General features: G+C 40.6%; 1 protein-coding gene across 2 annotated transcripts; it reads left to right on the forward strand.

The window, feature by feature from the left end:
- The first annotated feature begins 1,652 nt into the window (after positions 1 to 1,652).
- On the forward strand, positions 1,653 to 20,840 carry LOC131193171 (protein NipSnap homolog 3B-like). Of its 2 annotated transcripts, XM_058173103.1 has the most exons (6): positions 1,656 to 1,841; positions 13,685 to 13,907; positions 14,796 to 14,951; positions 17,538 to 17,687; positions 19,210 to 19,296; positions 19,384 to 20,840. In XM_058173103.1, exons 1-6 carry the CDS (start codon positions 1,764 to 1,766, stop codon positions 19,458 to 19,460), a joined length of 771 nt encoding a protein of 256 aa, XP_058029086.1. In that variant the 5' UTR covers positions 1,656 to 1,763; the 3' UTR covers positions 19,461 to 20,840. The 2 variants fall into 2 exon arrangements, with proteins under 2 accessions (XP_058029087.1, XP_058029086.1); XM_058173104.1 differs by lacking the exon at positions 19,210 to 19,296 and having other exon boundaries at positions 1,653 to 1,841.
- Positions 20,841 to 20,906: the final 66 nt, after the last annotated feature.

Genomic DNA, 20,906 nt, shown 5'->3' on the forward strand with positions numbered 1-20,906 from the left:
CTAAAATAATCCCCAGTATGACAGTATTGAAAGAACTCCAGGATTTACCAATCTAAACAGTGAAATACAGGCAGAAGAATATAGTTATGCAGTTTTTAATATTCATTGCTGAGGGTGACCAGATTAATTAAAAGTTTTATTTTCAATATTGTTTCAGTGTAGCTATTTAGATATGCTTTCCTCAAGAAAAAATACACAATGACTAGAGGAACAGAAATGTAGTCCTATTATGTATTTTTGACTTTTTTTAACCATTCATTTCCCATTGGCTGAACAACACGAACAGTTTGGCATTTTTGAAGAAATGGAACAGTTTAAGACTGAATTTTCTTGAGCCTTAGTTCACTCCTCACTGAATATAAAATTTAAAGCTGCTTAGTGAGCTTTCCTTCAGCTAGAGCTGAAGATAAATTTAAGCATCATTTTTCACACTTACATGTGGTCTGTTACATGTCACCTTAGCATGTTGTATGAATCCAACCACTGTTGGGCACCTTACACACTTCTAATGGGTGGGTTAAATAAAGGCTTGATGCAAGGTGAGAATCCAACTTCCTTTAAATTGTTAAATGAGCTAAAGAGTTTCATTTCTTGGCTATTCATGCCAAAGACAAACTTCTGTTGGGTACAATACCCTTCCATCAAAATAAACAGAGGCTAAGCTTTGGGACTGACTGACGTAGTTATCATAACTAACAGTTATCTCAGTAACCCAGTAATATATATCAGTTGAGACACTGTGATTCAAGTAATCACAGTAAAGTTATCTGTGACTACTTTAATCACAGTTTATCAATCGATCTATATTACTGAATTCAGGGGAAACCTTAAACTCAGTGTTTCTCAATTTTGACAACTCTTAAGTCTTCAACTCGCAGAATTCCCCAGCCAGCATCCTGACTTCTGGATTCTGGAAATTGAAGTCCACATTCTTTGACAGGTTGCCAAAAGTTGGGCAATATCACATTGACCCCATCAAAAAAGGGGCACCCTACACTCGTCCGAAACTCACCTGTCCAAAGCTGGCTGTGAACCCAGCTGTGTCATCACCCGAAAAATTGGGCTACCAAAGAATCTGCTGCTTTCAAGCAGATACAGTAGATGAAAGTCTGTAGAGATTCTCAGTCATCCAGGTCATGGCTGTCCCAAAGGTGCTTTTTCAGACGCCAACTAGAATTTCTTGTTTTTATTTTGAAGACTTTTCGCTTCTCCTCCAAGAAGCTTCTTCAGCTCTCACAGGATAGTGGGGAATGGAAGGATTTAATTTCCTTGCAGACAGATGGTCGTTTGCATCCTTAATTTAGAGGGTCGTTGAACCACTTGGAGATTTATAGGGGTCCTCAGGGTCTCCTGAATAGTAGCACTTTGGGACAGCAGTAGATGAGTTCCCATATTTCTTAGTATCAGCGGAAAACCAGAGGGGAGGGAGTGGGAGAGAGACACCTCCGAGTTTTAGAAAAAGCTCATTCGTCTCAGTAGGCAAGAATATATAGCAGCGCATGTTAAAAGAGATGTCGGATGCGTGAAAGGAAAGCGAAAAGGGCGACTCAAAGACGCAACACCGAAGCACCTGCGGTTCTCGCCGCTCGGAAGAGTCGCCTCGAGATACGCCCTCCCGCCCGCTCGATCTCCGCCCTAATGCCAAGACTTGGTTTTTGGGTTTTTTTTGTCCCCTAAGGCCTCCGTAAGTGAAAGAGGAGGGTAGAGTGGTGCCCTCTCGTCCTTCAACGTGGGCTGTGTGGGCGCTTACGGATTTCCTTACCATGTTGGGTCTCCACGTGGGCTCCGTCCTTGGCCGCCTCCTCAGACGAGCAACAGCGACAGACCCTTTCCGCGCCCAGGTAAATCCCCTGGGGAAAACCACCTGCCTCGTTCTCCCCGGCTGCGGATCGTTAGGTGCCTGCTCCACGTTGTTACATGTTTCCATAGGGGATCTGCTATTCCGGGCTGGGCTGGAGAGGGGGCTACTGGTGGGAGGGCACCCCTTCCACACCCCACCCCGTACACCCCGCATCCCCCTTTTGCAATCCGATGCCCGCACACAAAACAATAATATGCAGCCTTTAAGATAGGCCGGGATTTGTTATGATTTCAGTTAAGATCCTTTTAAAACAGGAGTCCCCAAACTTGGCAGCTTTTAAGACTTGTGGACTTCAACTCCCAGAATTCTCCAGCCAGCTATGCTGGCTGGAGAATTCTGGGAGTTGAAGTCCACAAGTCTTAAAGCTGTCAAGTCTGAAGACCTCTGTTTTAGAAGGAAAATAAACCTGCAACTCTTGTGTTTGCTTTCTCTGAGACGGGTGGGGTGCCTTTCACTGCTTTGGGCTATTGCTGGTCTGGCTTCCTCCCAAAATGTGAAGCTTCTCGCTCCCAAAAAAGATTGCCCAGCAAGCAGGTGGCAGGACCTTGTGACCTCAGAAACCTGGAAGAGGGCAATGGCAAACGGCTTCCCTAGTATATAATACAGTATTTGGTATACAGGTAGTCGTCGACTTATGACCACAGTTGAGGCCAACATTTCTGTTGTTAAGTGAGACATTTGTTAGGGAGCGTTGCCCCGTTTTACGACCTTTCTTGCCACAGTTGTTAAGCGAATCCCTGCAGTTGATAAGTTAGTAACACAGTTGTTAAAGTGAATCTGGCTTCCCCATTGATTTTGCTTGTCAGAAGGTTGCAAAAGGGTATCACATAACCAGCAACCATCATTAAGTATGAGTCAGTTGCCAAGTGTCTGAAGTGTCTGAATTTTGATCATGTGATCATGGGCATCCTACCAAGGTTATAAGTGTGAAAAACGCTCATGTCACTTTTTTCAGTGCTGTTGTAACTTTGAACGATCACTAAATGAACTGTGGTAAGTTGAGGACTACCTGTAATATGATTCCATATGATAATACCCTCTTGATTTCTTCCTGGCTTCTTCTGTTTACTTACCTCCGTATCTGTCTGCTTCCCAGATTTCACTAGGAATCAAGCCCTCTTGGAAGGAGATTTTAATTTTACGATGTGCTTCCTGTTCTGAAACTTAGATATCATTTCATTTGTCCCAAGTATTTATAATATTTATTTTCCAAATATTATTATTATTATTATTATTATTATTATTATTATTATTATTATTATTATTATTATTATTATTATTATTATTGTTATTGTTATTGTTATTATTAGAATTTTTATATCGCCCTTCTCCCAAGGGACTCAGGGCGGTTTATAGCCAAGATAAAAACGACAACAATATACACATAAAACAATGAATTAAAAAAATTATTACACAAATGGCCAAATTAAAACATTAAAAAATAAAACCCATAAATTATAAAATATTAAAACATTAAAACTAATTAAAATCCTATGCCAATCCTACGCGAATAAACAAATAGGTCTTCAGCTCGCGGCGGAAAGTCCGAAGGTCCGGCAGTTGGCGAAGTCCAGGGGGGAATTCGTTCCAAAGGGTGGGAGCCCCCACAGAGAAGGCCCTCCCCCTGGGGGCCACCAGTCGACATTGCTTGGCAGACGGCACCCTAAGGAGTCCCTCTCTGTGCGAGCGTACAGGTCGGTGGGAGGCATTCGGTAACAGCAGGCGGTCCCGTAAGTACCCTGGCCCTAAGCCATGGAGCGCTTTAAAGGTAGTCACCAAAATCTTGAAGTGCACCCGAAAGACCACAGGTAGCCAGTGCAGTCTGCTCAGGAATGGTGTTACATGGGAGCCACGAACGGCTCCCTCTATCACCCGCGCAGCTACATTCTGAACCAACTGGAGCCTCCGGGTGCTTTTCAAGGGGAGCCCCATGTGGAGAGCATTGCAGTAATCCAAGCGAGAGGTAACCAGAGCATGAGTGACCGTGCATAAGGCATCCCGGTCAAGGAAGGGGCGCAACTGGCGAACCAGGTGAACCTGGTAAAAAGCCCTCCTGGCGACGGTCGTCAGATGATCTTCGAAAGACAACCGCCCATCCAGGAGGACGCCCAAGTTGCGCACCCTTTCCACTGGGGCCAGTGATTCGCCCCCAACAGTCAGCCGCGGCTGCAGCTGACTGTACCGGGATGCCGGCATCCACAGCCACTTCGTCTTGGAGGGATTGGGTTTGAGCCTGTTTCTCCCCATCCAGACCCGTACAGCTTCCAGACACCGGGACAGCACTTCGATAGCTTCGTTGGGATGGCCTGGGGTGGAAAAGTACAGCTGCGTATCGTCAGCGTACAGTTGAAAAATATTCATTTTTAGAGCATCAGTAAATGTACTATGAATGTATCATAGTTCAAATAATATTTTTTAAAAGAAGTGGGAGTTTGGCACTATGGAAAAAGCCAAATCACATTTCTGTATCGTTGCCAAAAAAACAAATTGGCATATCATGGAATTATCAGAAATCAAGCTCAATTTGACAGAAATTGTGGTGAAAAAACTGCTTGCTGATTGAAAGATAATTGGGAAATGAACTCTTAAGAACATATAAGTAGAAACTGACTGTATAAAGAGAATTATAGCAGTTTGGATGCGTTTTCCTCAAGAGTTCTCTGTATAGAGCTGTATAACAAATCAAATGTGTGCATAGAGCTGTATAACAAATCAAAGAGACAGGGTCTGATAAGAGAGAAAAACAAAATATGGAAACTCTGGAAGAAGTAAATTATCATCAATAAATTACCAGTATAAATCTGATATCATTTTCACTTCTTTACTGTATGGCCCATTTTTACTGAATCAGTTTTTCTCCAGAGAATGATATATAATGCCGTTTTCCCCCATGCTATCAAAAAGCATCACTTGATGACAAACGGGCAAGTTTCAGTAGTACATTTCTAACATAATTTTCTTCTCTTCAGATAATTTTACCAATCCTAAACAATTTCAGATAAAATATCATTAAATCATTAGTAGCATTGGAGGTTTGGTACAATAATGGCACAGGAACTTTGCATAGCAAATGCATTTTTTTGAATCATGTCAGTATGTTTTATGCTTATGCTATGTTAAAAAAATAAATTCCTCTTATATGCTATATGTTTAGGGATGTCCAGCTGCAGCACTGTTAACTTTTGCTGCAAGAGACCTTAATGCCAATGTCTAAATTTTCTTTAGGATTATGAGTATTTGTTTACTTTGTAATTTCCTATTAACCTCTAGTGATTTCTCTTTACATATAACATTTTTCTGACTGAACATTTTTAGTGACATGACAGAAGTTAAATCAGAGCTTTGCAACTGTTCAATGTTTTTTAAAGACAGATGCTAGATCAAAACACAGGTAGTCCTCAATTTAGGACCACAATTGAGCCCAAAATTTTTGTTGTTAATTGAGACATTCGTTAAGTGAATTTTGCCCCATTTTACGACCTTTATTGCCTCAGTTGTTAAATGAATCATAGCAGTTGATAGGTTTGTAACCTGCTTTCCCATGCTGGAAATGTTGTAACTGAAAAACAGTCATATGTCACTTTTTTCAGTACTGTTGTAACTTTGAATGGCCACTAAGCAAACTGTTGCAAGTCAAGGACTACCTGTAAAACAAATATCTGAACATTAGCAGTACATTTTGAGTTTCATAATACGAAACAGATGCGAGGGAAAATGGAACAATTTTTGATTGAATTGAGGTTTCAAATATATGTGCGTATTAATTTCTAGGCATCTTTGAAGAAATGCTACCTAGGAAAAGTGCGGTGCTTCTGTCTGGGGCTTGAAATGTACGGCTTGGAAAACATGTTATGAACTAATGCCAGAGATGAGCAGTGGTGCATGAAGCTATGAAAAATGCACTGTCGGTTCCCAAAATGAAACAAATTATGATATTTTACCATGGACTGCTGACATACACATCTTTTGCTGTGCTTCTAGTTATTGATTTGCACACTAATTTCTGAATTGCATTAACAATCTTGCACTTCCTTGGAAGATATCAGTGCTTTTTCTCTTGAAAGATTAGTAAAGGAGGAAAGACAGTGCTGCAAATCTCAATATTCTCAGCCCCTGTTGTTGTTGTTAGTTGCGAAGTCGTGTCCGACCCATCACGACCCCATGGACAATGTTCCTCCAGGCCTTGCTGTCCTCTATCATACTCTGGAGTCCATTTAAGCTCACGCCTAACTGGACTCCATCCAGCCACCTCATTCTCTGTCATCCCGTTCTTCTTTTGCCCTCAATCTTTCCCAGCATTAACCCCTGTACAGCCAGAATATTGTTATTTGTTATTTATTCAGGCTTCTATGCCACTCCAATCCAAAGAATATTGGATGTATGCATATTTTATAAAAAAAAAAAAAAAAGCAGTTGTAGATTCTCATGCAAATTGATGTAGAAAGAACTCCTATTTATAGGGTATGTGAAATATGTTGATTTCTTTAGCTGTCGATAATTGTCTAACTTCACAAAATATTAAACTGTAATACAGTTTGAGTTGGGTTTATCATGTTGCAAATACCATGCTATTACAGTCTATAATCCATACAGTAGTTTATGGATACTATAATGTATATAATGACATCATGGAACATCACAGGGGTGAAATCCAGCAGGTTCTGACAGGTTCTGGAGAACCGGTAGCGGAAATTTTGAGCAGTTTGGAGAACCGGTAGCGGAAATTTTGAGAAGTTTGGAGAACTGGCAAATACCACCTCTGGCTGGCCCCAGATTGAGGTGGGAATGGAGATTTTGCAATATTCTTCCCCCCGGAAGTGGGGTGGGAATGGAGATTTTGCAGTATCCTTCCCCAGCCATACCCACCAAGCCATGCCCACCAAGCCACACCTACAGAACCGGTAGTAAAAAAAATTGGATTTCACCATTGGAACATCATGACAAAGAGATAGTGCTGTGATTCACTTTAACCCTTTGTACATATAAGGTATCTGAGTAATTTTCAGCCAGCCACTCAGTTACTTAATTAGCTGGGACAAAACGTATTTTACTTAGCAAGCTTTGTGTTAACTCAGGCAGTCCTGAGCTTCATGGTAAAGTGACCGTAGTCTAGACAACAGATTCTTAAGAAAATGTCAGGCGTAGTTGCTAGCGAAACATCAGGAAATCTATTGTTTAGACCACAGTCGCTCAACACTGAAGCTCAGTGTTGGCCAACTCTTATATATTTGTGTTGTAAATTTCTTCCCATGCATTCACTGAAAAAAGTTACTTACAAGCTTTGCGGATTGCAGCATGGTTTTTATAGATCACTCTTGAGCAGTGAGGCCACCAGCTTGATGACTGGGGAATTCTGGGAATTAAAGTCTATACATCTTCAAGTTTCCAAGGTTGAGAAATAACTGCTCTTGAGCCTTTAATATTATTATTATTATTATTATTTATTATATTTGTATACCGCCCATCTCCCGAAGGACTCAGGGCGGTTCACAGACAAAAAACAACAGAAAACATATACCGTATATACTCGAGTATAAGCCGATCCGAATATAAGCCGAGGTACCTAATTTTACCACAAAAACTGGGAAAAACTATTGACTCGAGTATAAGCCGAGGGTGGGAAATGAGGCAGCTACTGGTCAATGTAAAAAATAAAGATAGAGCCAAGTAAAATAACATGAATATTTATTTGAACGAAAAACAATAAAAGTGCAAAAGGGGGTCCCCAAAAAGAATATGGTATCAAAAATACAGTATCTTTAAAAGTAACAGCAACCAAGCTAACGAGAGCTAAAATCCCTCAAAACTGGAGTTCTCCTCCTCATCATCTGTTTGTCCAAACAGAGCTTCAGCTACTTCAGCTTCTGTGATGTTATCCGCATATACGTTGTCGTCATCACTGAGTTCACAGTCGTCATCATCACTGCTGTCACTCTCATACAATGCGCTGTCTTCACTGCCATCCATAGCATTACTAATGCCACATTTCTTGAAGGCACGTTGCACCATGTCCTCTGGAATATCTTCCCATGCATCACGAACCCACTGTGCTATTAGTTCTATGTCTGGCTTTCTCAGATTTCCAACTTTTGTCAGACGAGCTTGACCAGATGTCATCCATTCATGCCACATCCTTCGCACACGGTCCTTGAAAGGTTTATTTAAACTGACATCTAGGGGCTGCAATACAGATGTAAGCCCACCTGGAATAACGGCCAAAGTGACTTGAGATGACTTTGCCAATTTTTTTATGTCATCAGATGTGTGGGCTCTGAACATATCCCAAACTAACAGTGATCTTCTAGTCCAGTCCCCACTCCTCAAGCAAGAGATCCTATACTGTTTCAGACAAAGGATTGTCCAGTCTGTTCTTTAAAAACCCTCCAGGAATGAAGTGTCCAATAAGGTTCAAATTGCACCGTAGTCCTCAATTTAAGACTGCAATTGAGCCCAAAACGTTGTTTTGTTATTTTCCCTAACTGTATGTATCCCCTGCCCCCATTTTACGTCAGGCTGCCATCAAAGCGAAGCACGGCTGAATATTATTATTATTATTATTATTATTATTATTATTATTATTATTATTATTATCATTATCATCATTATCATCATCATCATCATCATCATTATTATTATTATTATTATCATTATTATCATTATCATCATCATTATTATTATTATTATTATTATCATTATCATTATTATCATTATCATCATCATCATCATTATTATTATTATTATTATTATTATCATTATCATTATTATCATTATCATCATCATCATCATTATTATTATTATTATTATTATCATTATCATTATTATCATCATCATCATCATCATTATTATTATTATTATTATTATCATTATCATTATTATCATTATCATCATCATCATCATTATTATTATTATTATCATTATCATTATTATCATCATCATCATCATTATTATTATTATTATTATTATCATTATCATTATTATCATCATCATCATCATCATTATTATTATTATTATTATCATTATCATTATTATCATTATCATCATCATCATCATTATTATTATTATTATTATTATTATCATTATCATTATTATCATTATCATCATCATCATCATCATTATTATTATTATTATTATTATCATTATTATTATTATTATTTATTATATTTGTATACCGCCCATCTCCCGAAGGACTCAGGGCGGTTCACAGACAAAAAACAACAGAAAAAAATATAATAGATAAATACAGCTAAAGAATAGATAGTTAAATTCAATTGATGCTCTAACTTTTAAATACAAATTTAAAACCTCATTTAAACCCCTTTTTTTTTAAAAAAAATCCCAATTTAAAACTACATTCAAGCTAGTCCTGCTCTTCGAAACAGCAACGTCTTCAGCTCGCGGTGGAAGGACTTGAGATCGGGGAGTTGACGAAGCCCCAGAGGGAGCTCGTTCCAGAGGGTAGGGGCCCCCACAGAGAAGGCCCTCCCCCTAGAGGTCGACAGCCGACATTGTTTAGCTGACGGTATCCGGAGGAGGCCCTCTCTGTGAGAGCGCACTGGTCGGTGAGAGGCTAATGGTGGCAGTAGGTGGTCCCGTAAATATCCCAGCCCTAGGCCATGGAGCGTTTTAAAGGTGATGACAAGTACCTTAAAGTGAACCCGGAAGACCACTGGGAGCCAGTGCAGATTACGCAGGAGGGGTGTTACATGGGAGCCAAAAGGTGCTCCTTCTATCACCCGCGCAGCCGCATTCTGGACCAGTTGGAGTCTCCGGGCACACTTCAAGGGGAGCCCCATGTAGAGAACATTACAGTAGTCCAGGCGGATGTAACAAGGGCATGAGCGACCGTGCATAAGGAAGCCCGATCCAGAAAGGCGTAACTGGCGTATCAGGCGAACCTGATGAAAGGCTCCCTGGTGACGGCTATCATATGATCTTCTAAAGACAGCCGTGCATCCAGGAGGACGCCCAGATTACGAGCCCTTTCCGTGGGGCCAATAGTTCGCCCCAATGGTCAGTGATGGAATTAGCTGACTGTACCGGCCGCCGCATCCACAGCCACTCGGTCTTGGTGGGATTGAGTCTGAGTCTGTTCCTCCCCATCCAGACCCGTCGGCCTCCAGGCACTGGGACATCACTTCAACAGCCTCGTTGGGGTGGTTAGGGGTGGAAATATAGAGCTGAGTATCATCAGCGATAGATGACAACTCACCCCAAGACCACGGATGATCTCACCCAGCGGCTTCATATAGATGTTGAACAGAAGAGGCGAGAGAACCGACCCTTGCGGCACCCCACATAAGAGGCGCCTTGGGGTCGATCTCTGTCCCCGTCAACACCGTCTGCGACTGGTCGGAGAGGTAGGAGGAGAACCACCGATGAACAGTGCCCTCACTCCAAGTCCTCGAGTCGGCGCAGCAGGATACCATGATCGATGGTACCAAAAGCCGCTGAGAGATCTAATAGGACCAAGACAGAGGAACAACCTCTGTCCCGAGCCCTCAAGAGATCATCAACCAGCGACCAAGGCTGTTTCCGTGCTGTGACCAGGCCGGAAACCGGACTGGAATGGATCAAGATAGACAGTTTCATCCAGGTACTGGGGCAACTGTCGCAACCACTCTCGACAACCTTGCCAAAAGCGAAGGTTGGAGACCGGACGATAATTTGCTAAACTAGCTGGGTCAAGGGAAGGCTTCTTGAGGAGGGGCCTCACCACCGCCTCTTTCAAGGCGGCAGGGAAAACACCCTCCATCAAAGAAGCGTTCACGATTTTGTGGAGCCAGCCTCGTGTCACCTCCCGGGTGGCCAATACCAACCAGGAGGGACACGGGTCCAGTAAACATGTGGTCGCATTCAATCTCCCCATTAACCTGTCCATGTCCTCAGGGATCACAGGATCAAACTCATCCCAGATAATAACATCAAGACCTGCCTCCCCCACCCCGTCCGGATCCAATATGTACTCCCCTGTGTAACAATGCAGAGAAAAAGGACAGCATGGTTTCTCTCATTTGATCCCTGCTTCCAGATGGGAGAACAATAGCTGCACACTAGAAAAACTGTTTCCCATAACAATAATTAACAGTCAATTCTCAAGTTATTTACAAGATATGTCATAATACCATCCCAATAAGTTATTTAGTAGGATCCCTTTCTTAAAAAAAATACCTCTGGCCAGACTCAACTGATTTGGAACCAAATTACTGATAAAATGTGCTGCCAAAGCTTCACCAGGTGCTATTGTTTATACTCACTGTCATTTCTGGTATAAAAAGGTAGCAAAAAGCCTCCAAACAGTTTGAACCTCACCATAGACCTAAAATCCCAAGAGAGTACTGTGCAACTCCAGGCTCCCAACTGGATTCATGTGTTGCCATTTCTGGGGTTTCTGCAAGTTGAAGAGACGTGGATTGGCATCTGCTTTTGTTTGGAATACTCTTAATACTCTTTACAGCATTTCACCCTGGTTTTAGCCTATGGTCTCTGAATTCTAATTAGTTCCTGGGTGGATATTGAGATGGCAACACAATGTGTGAACCCAAGCAATTGGTTTATTCAATAAACCAGGGGAGTCAAACTGGCAGCCCGCAGGCCAGCTGCATCCACACGCAGGCCACACCCACTCCGGCTCCACAAAGGCAAGAAGTATCGCAATACATCACCTGACGTCGCGTGATACGATCAAGTTTTGACACCCGTGCAATAAACCATGCATGAGCTAATCATGCAAAGCAATTCAGCATATTTTCATGGTTACCCCTTTCTCACTATAATTGTTTTGATCCAGAATCTGACTCATAAAAAGATTTGCTTTTATTAAAAGTAAAAAATACTCCATTTCATAGGTACATCTTAATGATTTCAATACACTTTTTCTAGATAAATGTTTACAATTATAACTTACATAAATGTAACTTTATGATGATATTTTTGAAAGCATAAATGTTACTTCCATGTAGGACTTGGCAAATAGAAACCGTCCTGCATATTGTTGTTTCTGATCCTGAGCTCATTGATGTGGGCCTGCCATTTTCTGTATGTATCTTAGGGCTTGAAAAAAAATTACTTCGAAAGAATGCTTCAGATGTTGGACAGCAGCATCAACTCTCTGCCCTTTGTCAAAGCATCCCGATTTTTTTCAAGTCTTCCTGTCAGCTTGAACAAAAAAAAAAAAAGAAGAAGAAGAATGCGAGTGCTTTAAGAATTGCTTTGAAGATTCTTAATATGTTTTTAAAAGCTGCTTTGGAGATTTCAAGCTTTAAAAAAAAATCCTTAAAGCATCAGCATCTTTTTCCCCCCAGATTTAGGCATAAGTCTGAAAAAATGAAAGTTGTGGTGTTTGAACAGAGTCTGAAGCACTCTACTTTTGGGAGTGCATCTTTTGTGAATATGACACTTATATAAGAAAATCTGGAACTAACAATGTCTTCTCTGGGAACAATTGAAGGTCCTATTGTAACTCACAGTGGTAGACCAAAGTTTCCTTAGACACCACCACTTTTCCCGTATCTTTTTATGAGCTCTTGTGAACTACTGAAAATGTTCTGCCATAATGCCATCTGCGCTTCAGATTCATGAAGAACTTGTTTAACCAGATATTTAATTACAGAAATCCCTCTTATGAACTTCCAGAGCATTTTTCCATGCATAATACCTACTCCTTTGTAATGGATTTTGGGAATCTAGGAAGATACAGATCATTAACTGAGTTATCTCTTCCTCAGTTTTTTCTTACTTCCTCTCTCCCTATCTTGGATTTTTCCACAAGTCTTCAAGATGAATAGCATTATAAGTGAAACTTATTTTACATTGAAACTTGTATTTGCTCCCAATGAATTACAAGTAGTCTTCAACTTATAACAGTTCAAAGTTACACTGAAAAAAGTGTCACACTTAACAAGCATTGCAAAATCCCCACAGTAATCAAAATTCAAATGCTTGGAATTGAGTCCTATTTATGATAGTTGAAGCATCCCGGGGTCACGTGATCATCTTTTGTGACCATCTGACAAACAAACTCAATGAGGAAGCTAGGTTCACTTAACTATATTACTAACTTAAGAACTGCAGTGATTCATTTAACAACTGTGGCAAGAAAGTTGTTAAATGAATAAAAGTTGTTAAATGAGAAGAGCAGCAAAGATGATTAGGGACTGGAGGATAAAACATATGAAGAACGGTTGCAGGAACTGGGTATGTCTAGTTTAACAAAAAGAAGGACTAGGGGAGACATGATAGCAGTGTTCCAATATCTCAGGGGCTGCCACAAAGAAGAGGGAGTCGGGCTGTTCACCAAAGCACCTGAGGGTAGAACAAGAAGCAATGGGTGGAAACTGATCAAAGAAAGAAGCAACTTAGAACTAAGGAGAAATTTCCTGACAGTTAGAACAATTAATAAGTGGAACGACTTACCTGCAGAAGTTGTGAATGCTCCAACACTGGAAATTTTTAAGAAAATGTTGGATAACCATCTGACTGAGATGGTGTAGGGTTTCCTGCCTGGGCAGGGGGTTGGACTAGAAGGCCTCCAAGGTCCCTTCCAACTCTGATGTTATGTTATGTTATGTTAAAGGTCGTAAATTGAGGCAAAACACAACAAATGTCTCAGCAACATAAATTTGGAGCTCAATTGTGGTTGTAAGTCAAAGACTATCTGTATTATTAAAATGCAAAACTTAAACATGAATGAAGCTTTAGCATTTTATTTACTAAAATTCCCAGATAGTATCTGGGAATCATATATCAAATCATATATTCCCTGATTACAAACCTAGAAAGTATTATTTCCACCAATTTTTTTTTTATGCTTTTGTCTCTTTAAAGGCACATGTGTTTCAAGCTTGTTCGCCTTTTGCTACGGGACCCAGACAGGAAGTTGGCACTATCTATGAACTCCGTACTTATGATGTTAAGCCAGCAAAGGCAAAAGAATTTCTTGAATTGGTCAATAAATCTATTAAGATTCGTATGGTTCACTCACAGATGATTGGATTCTGGACAGCTGAATTTGGGGCAATGAATAAAGCATTTCATATTTGGAAATACGGTATGGATTGCATGGTGGTGTTTCAAAGAGGTTGAATATGCCTTTTTAAAGTTATTTCTATAACGTTTGTTAGCAGGTTATATGGATACCATCCAGGATTGCAAACAACAACGTACAAATAAAGCCAGTTTAGAAGCACTGTTCTGTTAACTAAGCAATAGAAAAAGACCAGAGTGTTCATCCGTCTGCTTGCCAATGCACATCAAGTTGCCTGCCAGTGAGAAAAATTGCTAATGGACATTTGCATTGCTGCCTGGAAAATTCTGAGGCATCAAGGCCAGGGGTGAAATTCAGCCGGTTCTATCCAGCTCGAGCGAACTGGTTGTGGCGGCTGCGGGAGAGTCCGCTCACCCGTGTGGACGTCATGATGTTGTTTTTTTGCGACATTTTAAATCTCTGCGCATGCACAGAAGGTTTGGTGCATGCCCAGATGACGGCGCGCATGAGCGGGTGTGAGCGGCGTGTGCACATTGGTGAACCAGTAGGGAAAGTAAGTGAATTTCACCCTGATCAAGGCTCACAATCTATAATTTCTAAAGGAGGCCCCAGTCTTTCTCTTTCATCAGCTGGAGTCCCTCCAGTCCCTGGAGACATTTGCTGAAACCATGTGGAGCTTAATTCACAATTTTCATAAGTATTGGGGATTATGCAACAGTGCATGGCCCAGCAGAATAGCATGTGAGCTTCTTGAAGAGAAAATAGGGTGGAGCAGACTGTATGTATATTCCAAGGCTGCATTTGAGAAAGTTTTGTTCTCTTAATAGTAATATTAAGTTAAAACTTTTTAATAAATATTAATTTTATTTCTCTATCATTTTGTACGCTTATCATGAAAGCAAATATGACGTGGCTCTAAGAAGTTTGATCTCTTTTTTTTCCCTTTCACAGATAACTTTGCACACAGAGCAGCTGTAAGGAAAGCTGTAATCAATGATAAAGAATGGCAGGAAAAACTAGCTGCAATTCTTCCACTTCTTGATAAGCAGCACATGGAAATTGCTTACATGGTCCCCTGGTGTGAGCTGGGAACCCCACCAAAAGAAGGTCAGTTCTCATGCTCCTCAACCTGATTTGCACTGATTTCATAGTCAGTGAAAGGAATTCCACAGAAATTCAGAAATTGTTTGAGGAGACAGACTAGGGAAGATTGCTGGGTTCGGACTCACACACATTCGCTAAAATTATGAAGCACACCTGATTAGTAATATTCATTAGTTTCTTATGGAGGAATAAGGGGAGGAGCCAAGATTAGCAGCTTCTGAAATAAACTTGCAGAAGTTTATTTCAGAACCTGCTTTACCATTTGCAACAGGCCTTACCACTTCTGGTTTAACTTGATATCCCCCCCAAATGGCTACCACAGGCAAAAAAAAGAACTCAAACCATCCCTAATTATGTTACAGAAATCCATAAATCTTACTGAGGTAATATGTTTTAGCTCCTTTTGTTTTTCACAAGCTGTTACCCCCTCCACCCCCACTTGCCTCTACCAATCCTGTAAGGATATATTTATTATTTATTTATTATTTACATTTCTATACCGCCCTTCTCCGAAGACTCAGGGCGGTTTACAGCCAAGTTAAAAAGACATATACAAAAATTAAAACACAATATTTGAAATTTAAAAATCTGAAACCATAAGGCCGAATATTAAAATAACAAGAAATAAAACCACTCAATTAAAAATTACTCTTAGGCCAACCCTGCTCGTTGAAACAAAAAAGTCTTGAGCTCGCGCTTAAAGGCCCGGAGGTCGGGAAGAAGGCGTAGCCCCAGAGGCAGTTCGTTCCATAGGGTAGGTGCCCCAACAGAGAAGGCTCCCCTGGGGCCGCCAGCCGACATTGTTTAGCTGACGGCACCCCGAGGAGACCCTCCCTGTGGGAGCGCACAGGTCGATGGGAGGCTATTGGCGGCAGTAGGCGGTCCCGTAAGTAACCTGGTCCTATGCCATGGAGCGCTTTAAAGGTGATCACCAACACCTTGAATTGCACGCGGAAGACCACCGGCAACCAGTGCAGCTTGCGTAGGAGAGGTGTTATATGGAAGCTCCGAGACGCTCCCTCTATCCCCCGCGCAGCCGCATTCTGTACCAGTTGAAGTCTCCTGGTGCTCTTCAAGGGGAGTCCCATGTAGAGAGCATTGCAGTAATCCAGGCGGGAGGTAACGAGGGCATGAGTGACCGTGCATAACGAATCCCGGTCCAGGAAGGGACGCAGTTGGTGGATCAGGCGAACCTGATAAAAAGCTCCCCTGGCAACGGCCATCAAGTGTTCTTCCAATGACAGCCGTGCATCCAGGAGAACGCCTAAGCTGCGAACCAACTCCCTGGGGGCCAGTGACTCGCCCCCCACAGTCAGCGATGGAACTAGCTGACTGTACCGGGACGCCGGCATCCACAGCCACTCCGTCTTGGATGGGTCGAGTCGAAGTCTGTTCGTCCCCATCCAGACCCGAACGGCTTCAAGGCACCGGGACATCACATCGACGACTTCGTTGGGGTGATCCGGGGTGGAAATGTACAGTTGAGTGTCATCAGTGTACAGCTGGCAACTTACCCCAAAACCACGGATGATCTCCCCCAACGGTTTCATATAGATGTTGAACAGGAGGGGCGAGAAAACCGACCCCTGTGGCACCCCACATGTGAGGTGCCTCGTGGTCGATCTCTGCCCCCCCGCCAACACTGTCTGCAAGTGGTCGGAGAGATAAGAGGAGAACCACCGAAAAACGGTGCCCCCCACTCCCAGGCTCCCCAACCGCTGCAGCAAGATACCATGGTCGGTGGTATCAAAAGCCGTTGACAGATCAAGTAGGACCAGGATAGAGGAACAACTCCTATCCCGGGCCCTCCAGAGATCATCAACCAACGCGACCAAAGCCATCTCCGTGCTGTACCCAGGCCGGAAGCTGGACTGGCACGGGTCTAGATAAACAGTTTCATCCAGGTACTGAGGGAGCTGATGTGCCACAACACTCTCAACAACCTTCGCCACAAAACGAAGGTTAGAGACCGGACGGTAGTTCGATAAAATAGCTGGATCCAGGGAAGACTTCTTGAGGAGGGGTCTCACCACCGCCTCTTTCAAGGCTGTGGGGAAGATACCCTCCTTATGCCCCAAAACCATAAGCTACTGTTGGAAACCAAATTGGGTATTGTCATAATTGCATTACTTTCCACAGCTGTGGACTGAAACCAAACAATACTTCAAAATATTCATTCTTTTAATCTCATTTTAAAGGGTATCATATTCTCCAAGTCCTTATTTATATTTGTGTGTGTGAGAGAGAGAAATTGCTATGTGTATTACTGTCTCTTAAAATGATTTCATGCATTGGTAAAGTAGGTTTTTTTAAGTGGTCAAAGTATATTTAAATCTCTTCTGTTTGAGACAGGCATGGGATCTGTGGAATGATGGAATGATGGGATCTGTGGAATGATGGGCATATAATTCTGAATTATGAACTGAAAGTAAATTTAAACCCAAGCATGCATAGATTTAAAGCAAAAAGTAAAATGAAATTGAATTTAGATCAGTGGTGAAGATAGAGACATAATGTACTGTAAGAAATGAGTTGCTTGTTTTTGTCTCACTGCCTATAATAACCTGAAAATGATTTTTTTTCTCCTAGGAGTTTATGAGTTAGTGACTTATCAGCTGAAACCAGGTGGACCAGCTTTATGGGGAAATTCATTCAAAGCAGCTATTGATGCGCATGTTAGTAAAGGCTATGCAAAACTGATTGGCTTTTTCCACACAGAATATGGATTTCTTAATACAGGTACAGGCTCAAGATTTTTCATATTTCAAATAAAAAATCATGCTCCAATATATATATATTTACTTTCCTATGATTTATAACTTCACACATGCTCAGATATATGTTCACTATAGCGTAGCAACAAGAAAAAAAGTTATCAGATGGGTCCAGATTTCATCATATTTAAAAGAAAAAACTTTTGGAACGTTATTTTTGTTTTGCCCTTTAAACAAGTTCTATTCATAGCAAATGGCATCAGTTATATCATTGTACCACTGAAATCAGGATCCCCACTTCTAGCATCCTAAGAATCTTGTCTAAATATTTGGAGAAAAATCTAGGAGTACAGCTGCCTTACAGTGAGCCAGACTGTTGATTTATCTATTTCATGAATAGAATAGAATATATGTATGTATGTATGTATGTATGTATGTATGTATGTATGTATGTATGTATTTATTTATTATTGGCCAAGTGTGATGGACACACAAGGAATTTGTCTTGGTGCATATGGTCTCAGTGTACATAAAAGAAAAGATACATTCATCAAGAATTCTAAGGTACAACACTTAATGATAGTCATAGGGTACAAATAAGCAATCAGGAAACAATATCAATATAAATTATAAGGATACAAGCAACAAAGTTACAGTCATACAGTCATAAGTGGAAGGAGATGGGCGAGAGAACAATGAGAAGATTAATAGTAGTGCAGAGTTAGTAAATAGTTTGACAGTGTTGAGAGAATTATTTGTTTAGCAGAGTGATGGCGTTCGGGAAGAAACTGTTCTTGTGTCTAGTTGTTCTGGTGTGCAATGATCTGTAGCGTCATTTTAAGGGTACGAATTGAAAGAGTTTATGTGCAGGATGTGAGGGGTCTGTAAATATATTCATAGCCTTCTTTTTGACTCGTGCAGTATTCCTCAATGTATTCCTCAATGGAAGGCAGGTTGGTAGCCATTTTTTTTTCTGCAGTTCTAATTATCCTCTGAAGTCTATGTCTGTCTTGTTGGGTTGCAGAACCAAAACAGACAGTTATAGGTGTGCAGATGACAGACTCAATAATTCATAAACTAATGTGTACGCTAATTGCCAATGGCTTTCTGAAGTTTTAGAAAACGTTTACCCACTTTTTTGGGGGAAATGCCTAGACTATACTGAAATTTTAGAACACAGAACATGGGATAGTTATTTAACTCTGGAACAGGGGTGGCCATCTTTGCAATTTTATGACTAGTGAACTTCAGTTCCCAGAATTCCCATCAGCCATGCTGACAGGGGAATTCTGGAAGTTGGAAGTCCTCAAGTCTTAAAGTTGCCAAGGTTGGACATCCCTGCTCTAGAATACCACCATGCCTCTATATCATATCCGTCATACTTCATTTTCTGTAGCTCTTTGACTAGCTTGGTCTTTTATAGAATTGTACAGAGAAGGTCTCAGGGGCAGAATATTGTGGACATTGGAACTTGAATGTCATAATTATCCGATAGATATGTATGCACACCTTGTGCTAGGACTGTGTTCTTGCTTTTACTTTCACAGTTCATGTGCTTTGGTGGTTTGAGAATCCAGATATCCGAGCAGCTGGGAGGCATATGGCCCATGAAGATGCCAGAGTGGTAGCAGCTGGTAAGATTAAAATTACCGTGTATCTTGGAATGTCTATTAATGCTTTTTTATAAGTTTGAGAGAGTGTATTTTAATTCTTATTTTCAGTTCGGGAAAATATTCAGTTCTTGGAAACCCAGCAAAACATGCTCCTGATTCCTGCATCGTTTTCACCTTTGAAATAGTTTTATTCCAGTTGAACGACATCACATAAAAAAAATATTTTCTGCAATCCTCATCGGTTTCAGTAAAGGCAGATTGAGGGTAGTTTTGAATATAATTATTTGTGGAAAGTCATGTTATCTTCTCAAATACTGTCGATACTTTTCTAATCGTCTGCATAAAAATAGATTCAAATTATATGAGTAAACGAGGACTTAGTACAGAATATCTGTACTGAAATGTTTAGACCGGAGAATTAAAAAATGGGAGATATGTCTAAAATAATAATTTCATTCTGGTGTTACACTCATATTTAAATATCTTAACTTATAAATAAAACTAAAAACTAATTATAAAATATAATAACCTAAAAAATGAAAAGTTGATGTCACAATATGTTATTTAATCAGGAAAGTCTCATGATTAATGTATAGATTGCAGTGAGATCAAGAGAATGACGTTTCACTTATTACAGCTGAAATGTATTTATTCTTAAATGTTTGGTAATGGATCTGAACTTTTTAGGGTGTTCATCATTGCATTATGATTGAGATTGTTAAATGCAAAATTAAATAGATTTTCTGGATTGTGTGTATGCAATTCTATCATTTCCTGTCCTGTCCCTTGGCAATTCCACTCATTCTGTTTATGTTACGTATCACTGCAGGCTTCTTAAATGGCAGATTGTAGATTCCATATCCTATCCTTTAAAATTCTAAAGGGTATGATGTTCTTCAATCTAAAAAAAGCATGAACACACTGCAGAATTTTGAAATATTGTATGTTTTCACAGATTACATAAAATATTTTACATTCATTTTTTAAAAGTTTCATACATCCCAGAACTAATTCTAATTCTTATATCTTTGGTTGAAAATTGAACTTGACTTGATTCTTCCAGTCATCTTTACTACCGTGTGTACTTTTGTGAGAATAAACATGCTTGGCACTTTTGTCTAAGTTGATATGTCAGTCTAGACTACACACCTGCTTTACATATTAGAAATAACACTCCATAAACTTGAGAAAGGGCTACAACTGAAGCCGCTTTATTTTCATTCATCTTCCTCTTAATGTTTTAATTCAATCAGCCTTTGATTCTGCAGTTCGATAAATTTGAAAAGATAAAGCGAAGGCATGCGAGAATCATGACTTTTAATTCTGCATCTGATGTGCTCCTGGTTCTGTTCAGATGAGTTGGACAATTCCAATTCCTCCAAATTTGAAGTCCACCACATCTGAAGAGCATCCAGTACGAGAAGGCTGCCAGACCTAAATAAAGCATGTCACTGTTTGAAGCCATTTGTTTCATTTTGCCTTAGCCTGAATGTGTAAACACAAGGTGATTTGCTATGTGCTGCTGTGTAGGTGAGCCAAAATAAAGATAAGTACTTAAATGTGGATTCACCTTTTCATGATTTTATCTTTATACTGTCTCAGTCATACAGTGCGTAATCCCCCCCTTGTCG

This window comes from Ahaetulla prasina, chromosome 2, assembly GCF_028640845.1.
Source record: "Ahaetulla prasina isolate Xishuangbanna chromosome 2, ASM2864084v1, whole genome shotgun sequence".
Taxonomy (NCBI): Eukaryota; Metazoa; Chordata; class Lepidosauria; order Squamata; family Colubridae; genus Ahaetulla; species Ahaetulla prasina.

Coding starts and splice junctions, on each gene's coding strand:
- LOC131193171 (XM_058173103.1), top strand. CDS start 1,764: ATGTTGGGTCTCCACGTGGGCTCCGTCCTTGGCCGCCTCCTCAGACGA. Junction 13,908..14,795: donor ATTTCATATTTGGAAATACG/GTATGGATTGCA, acceptor TCCCTTTCACAG/ATAACTTTGCACACAGAGCA. Junction 19,297..19,383: donor TGCCAGAGTGGTAGCAGCTG/GTAAGATTAAAA, acceptor TCTTATTTTCAG/TTCGGGAAAATATTCAGTTC.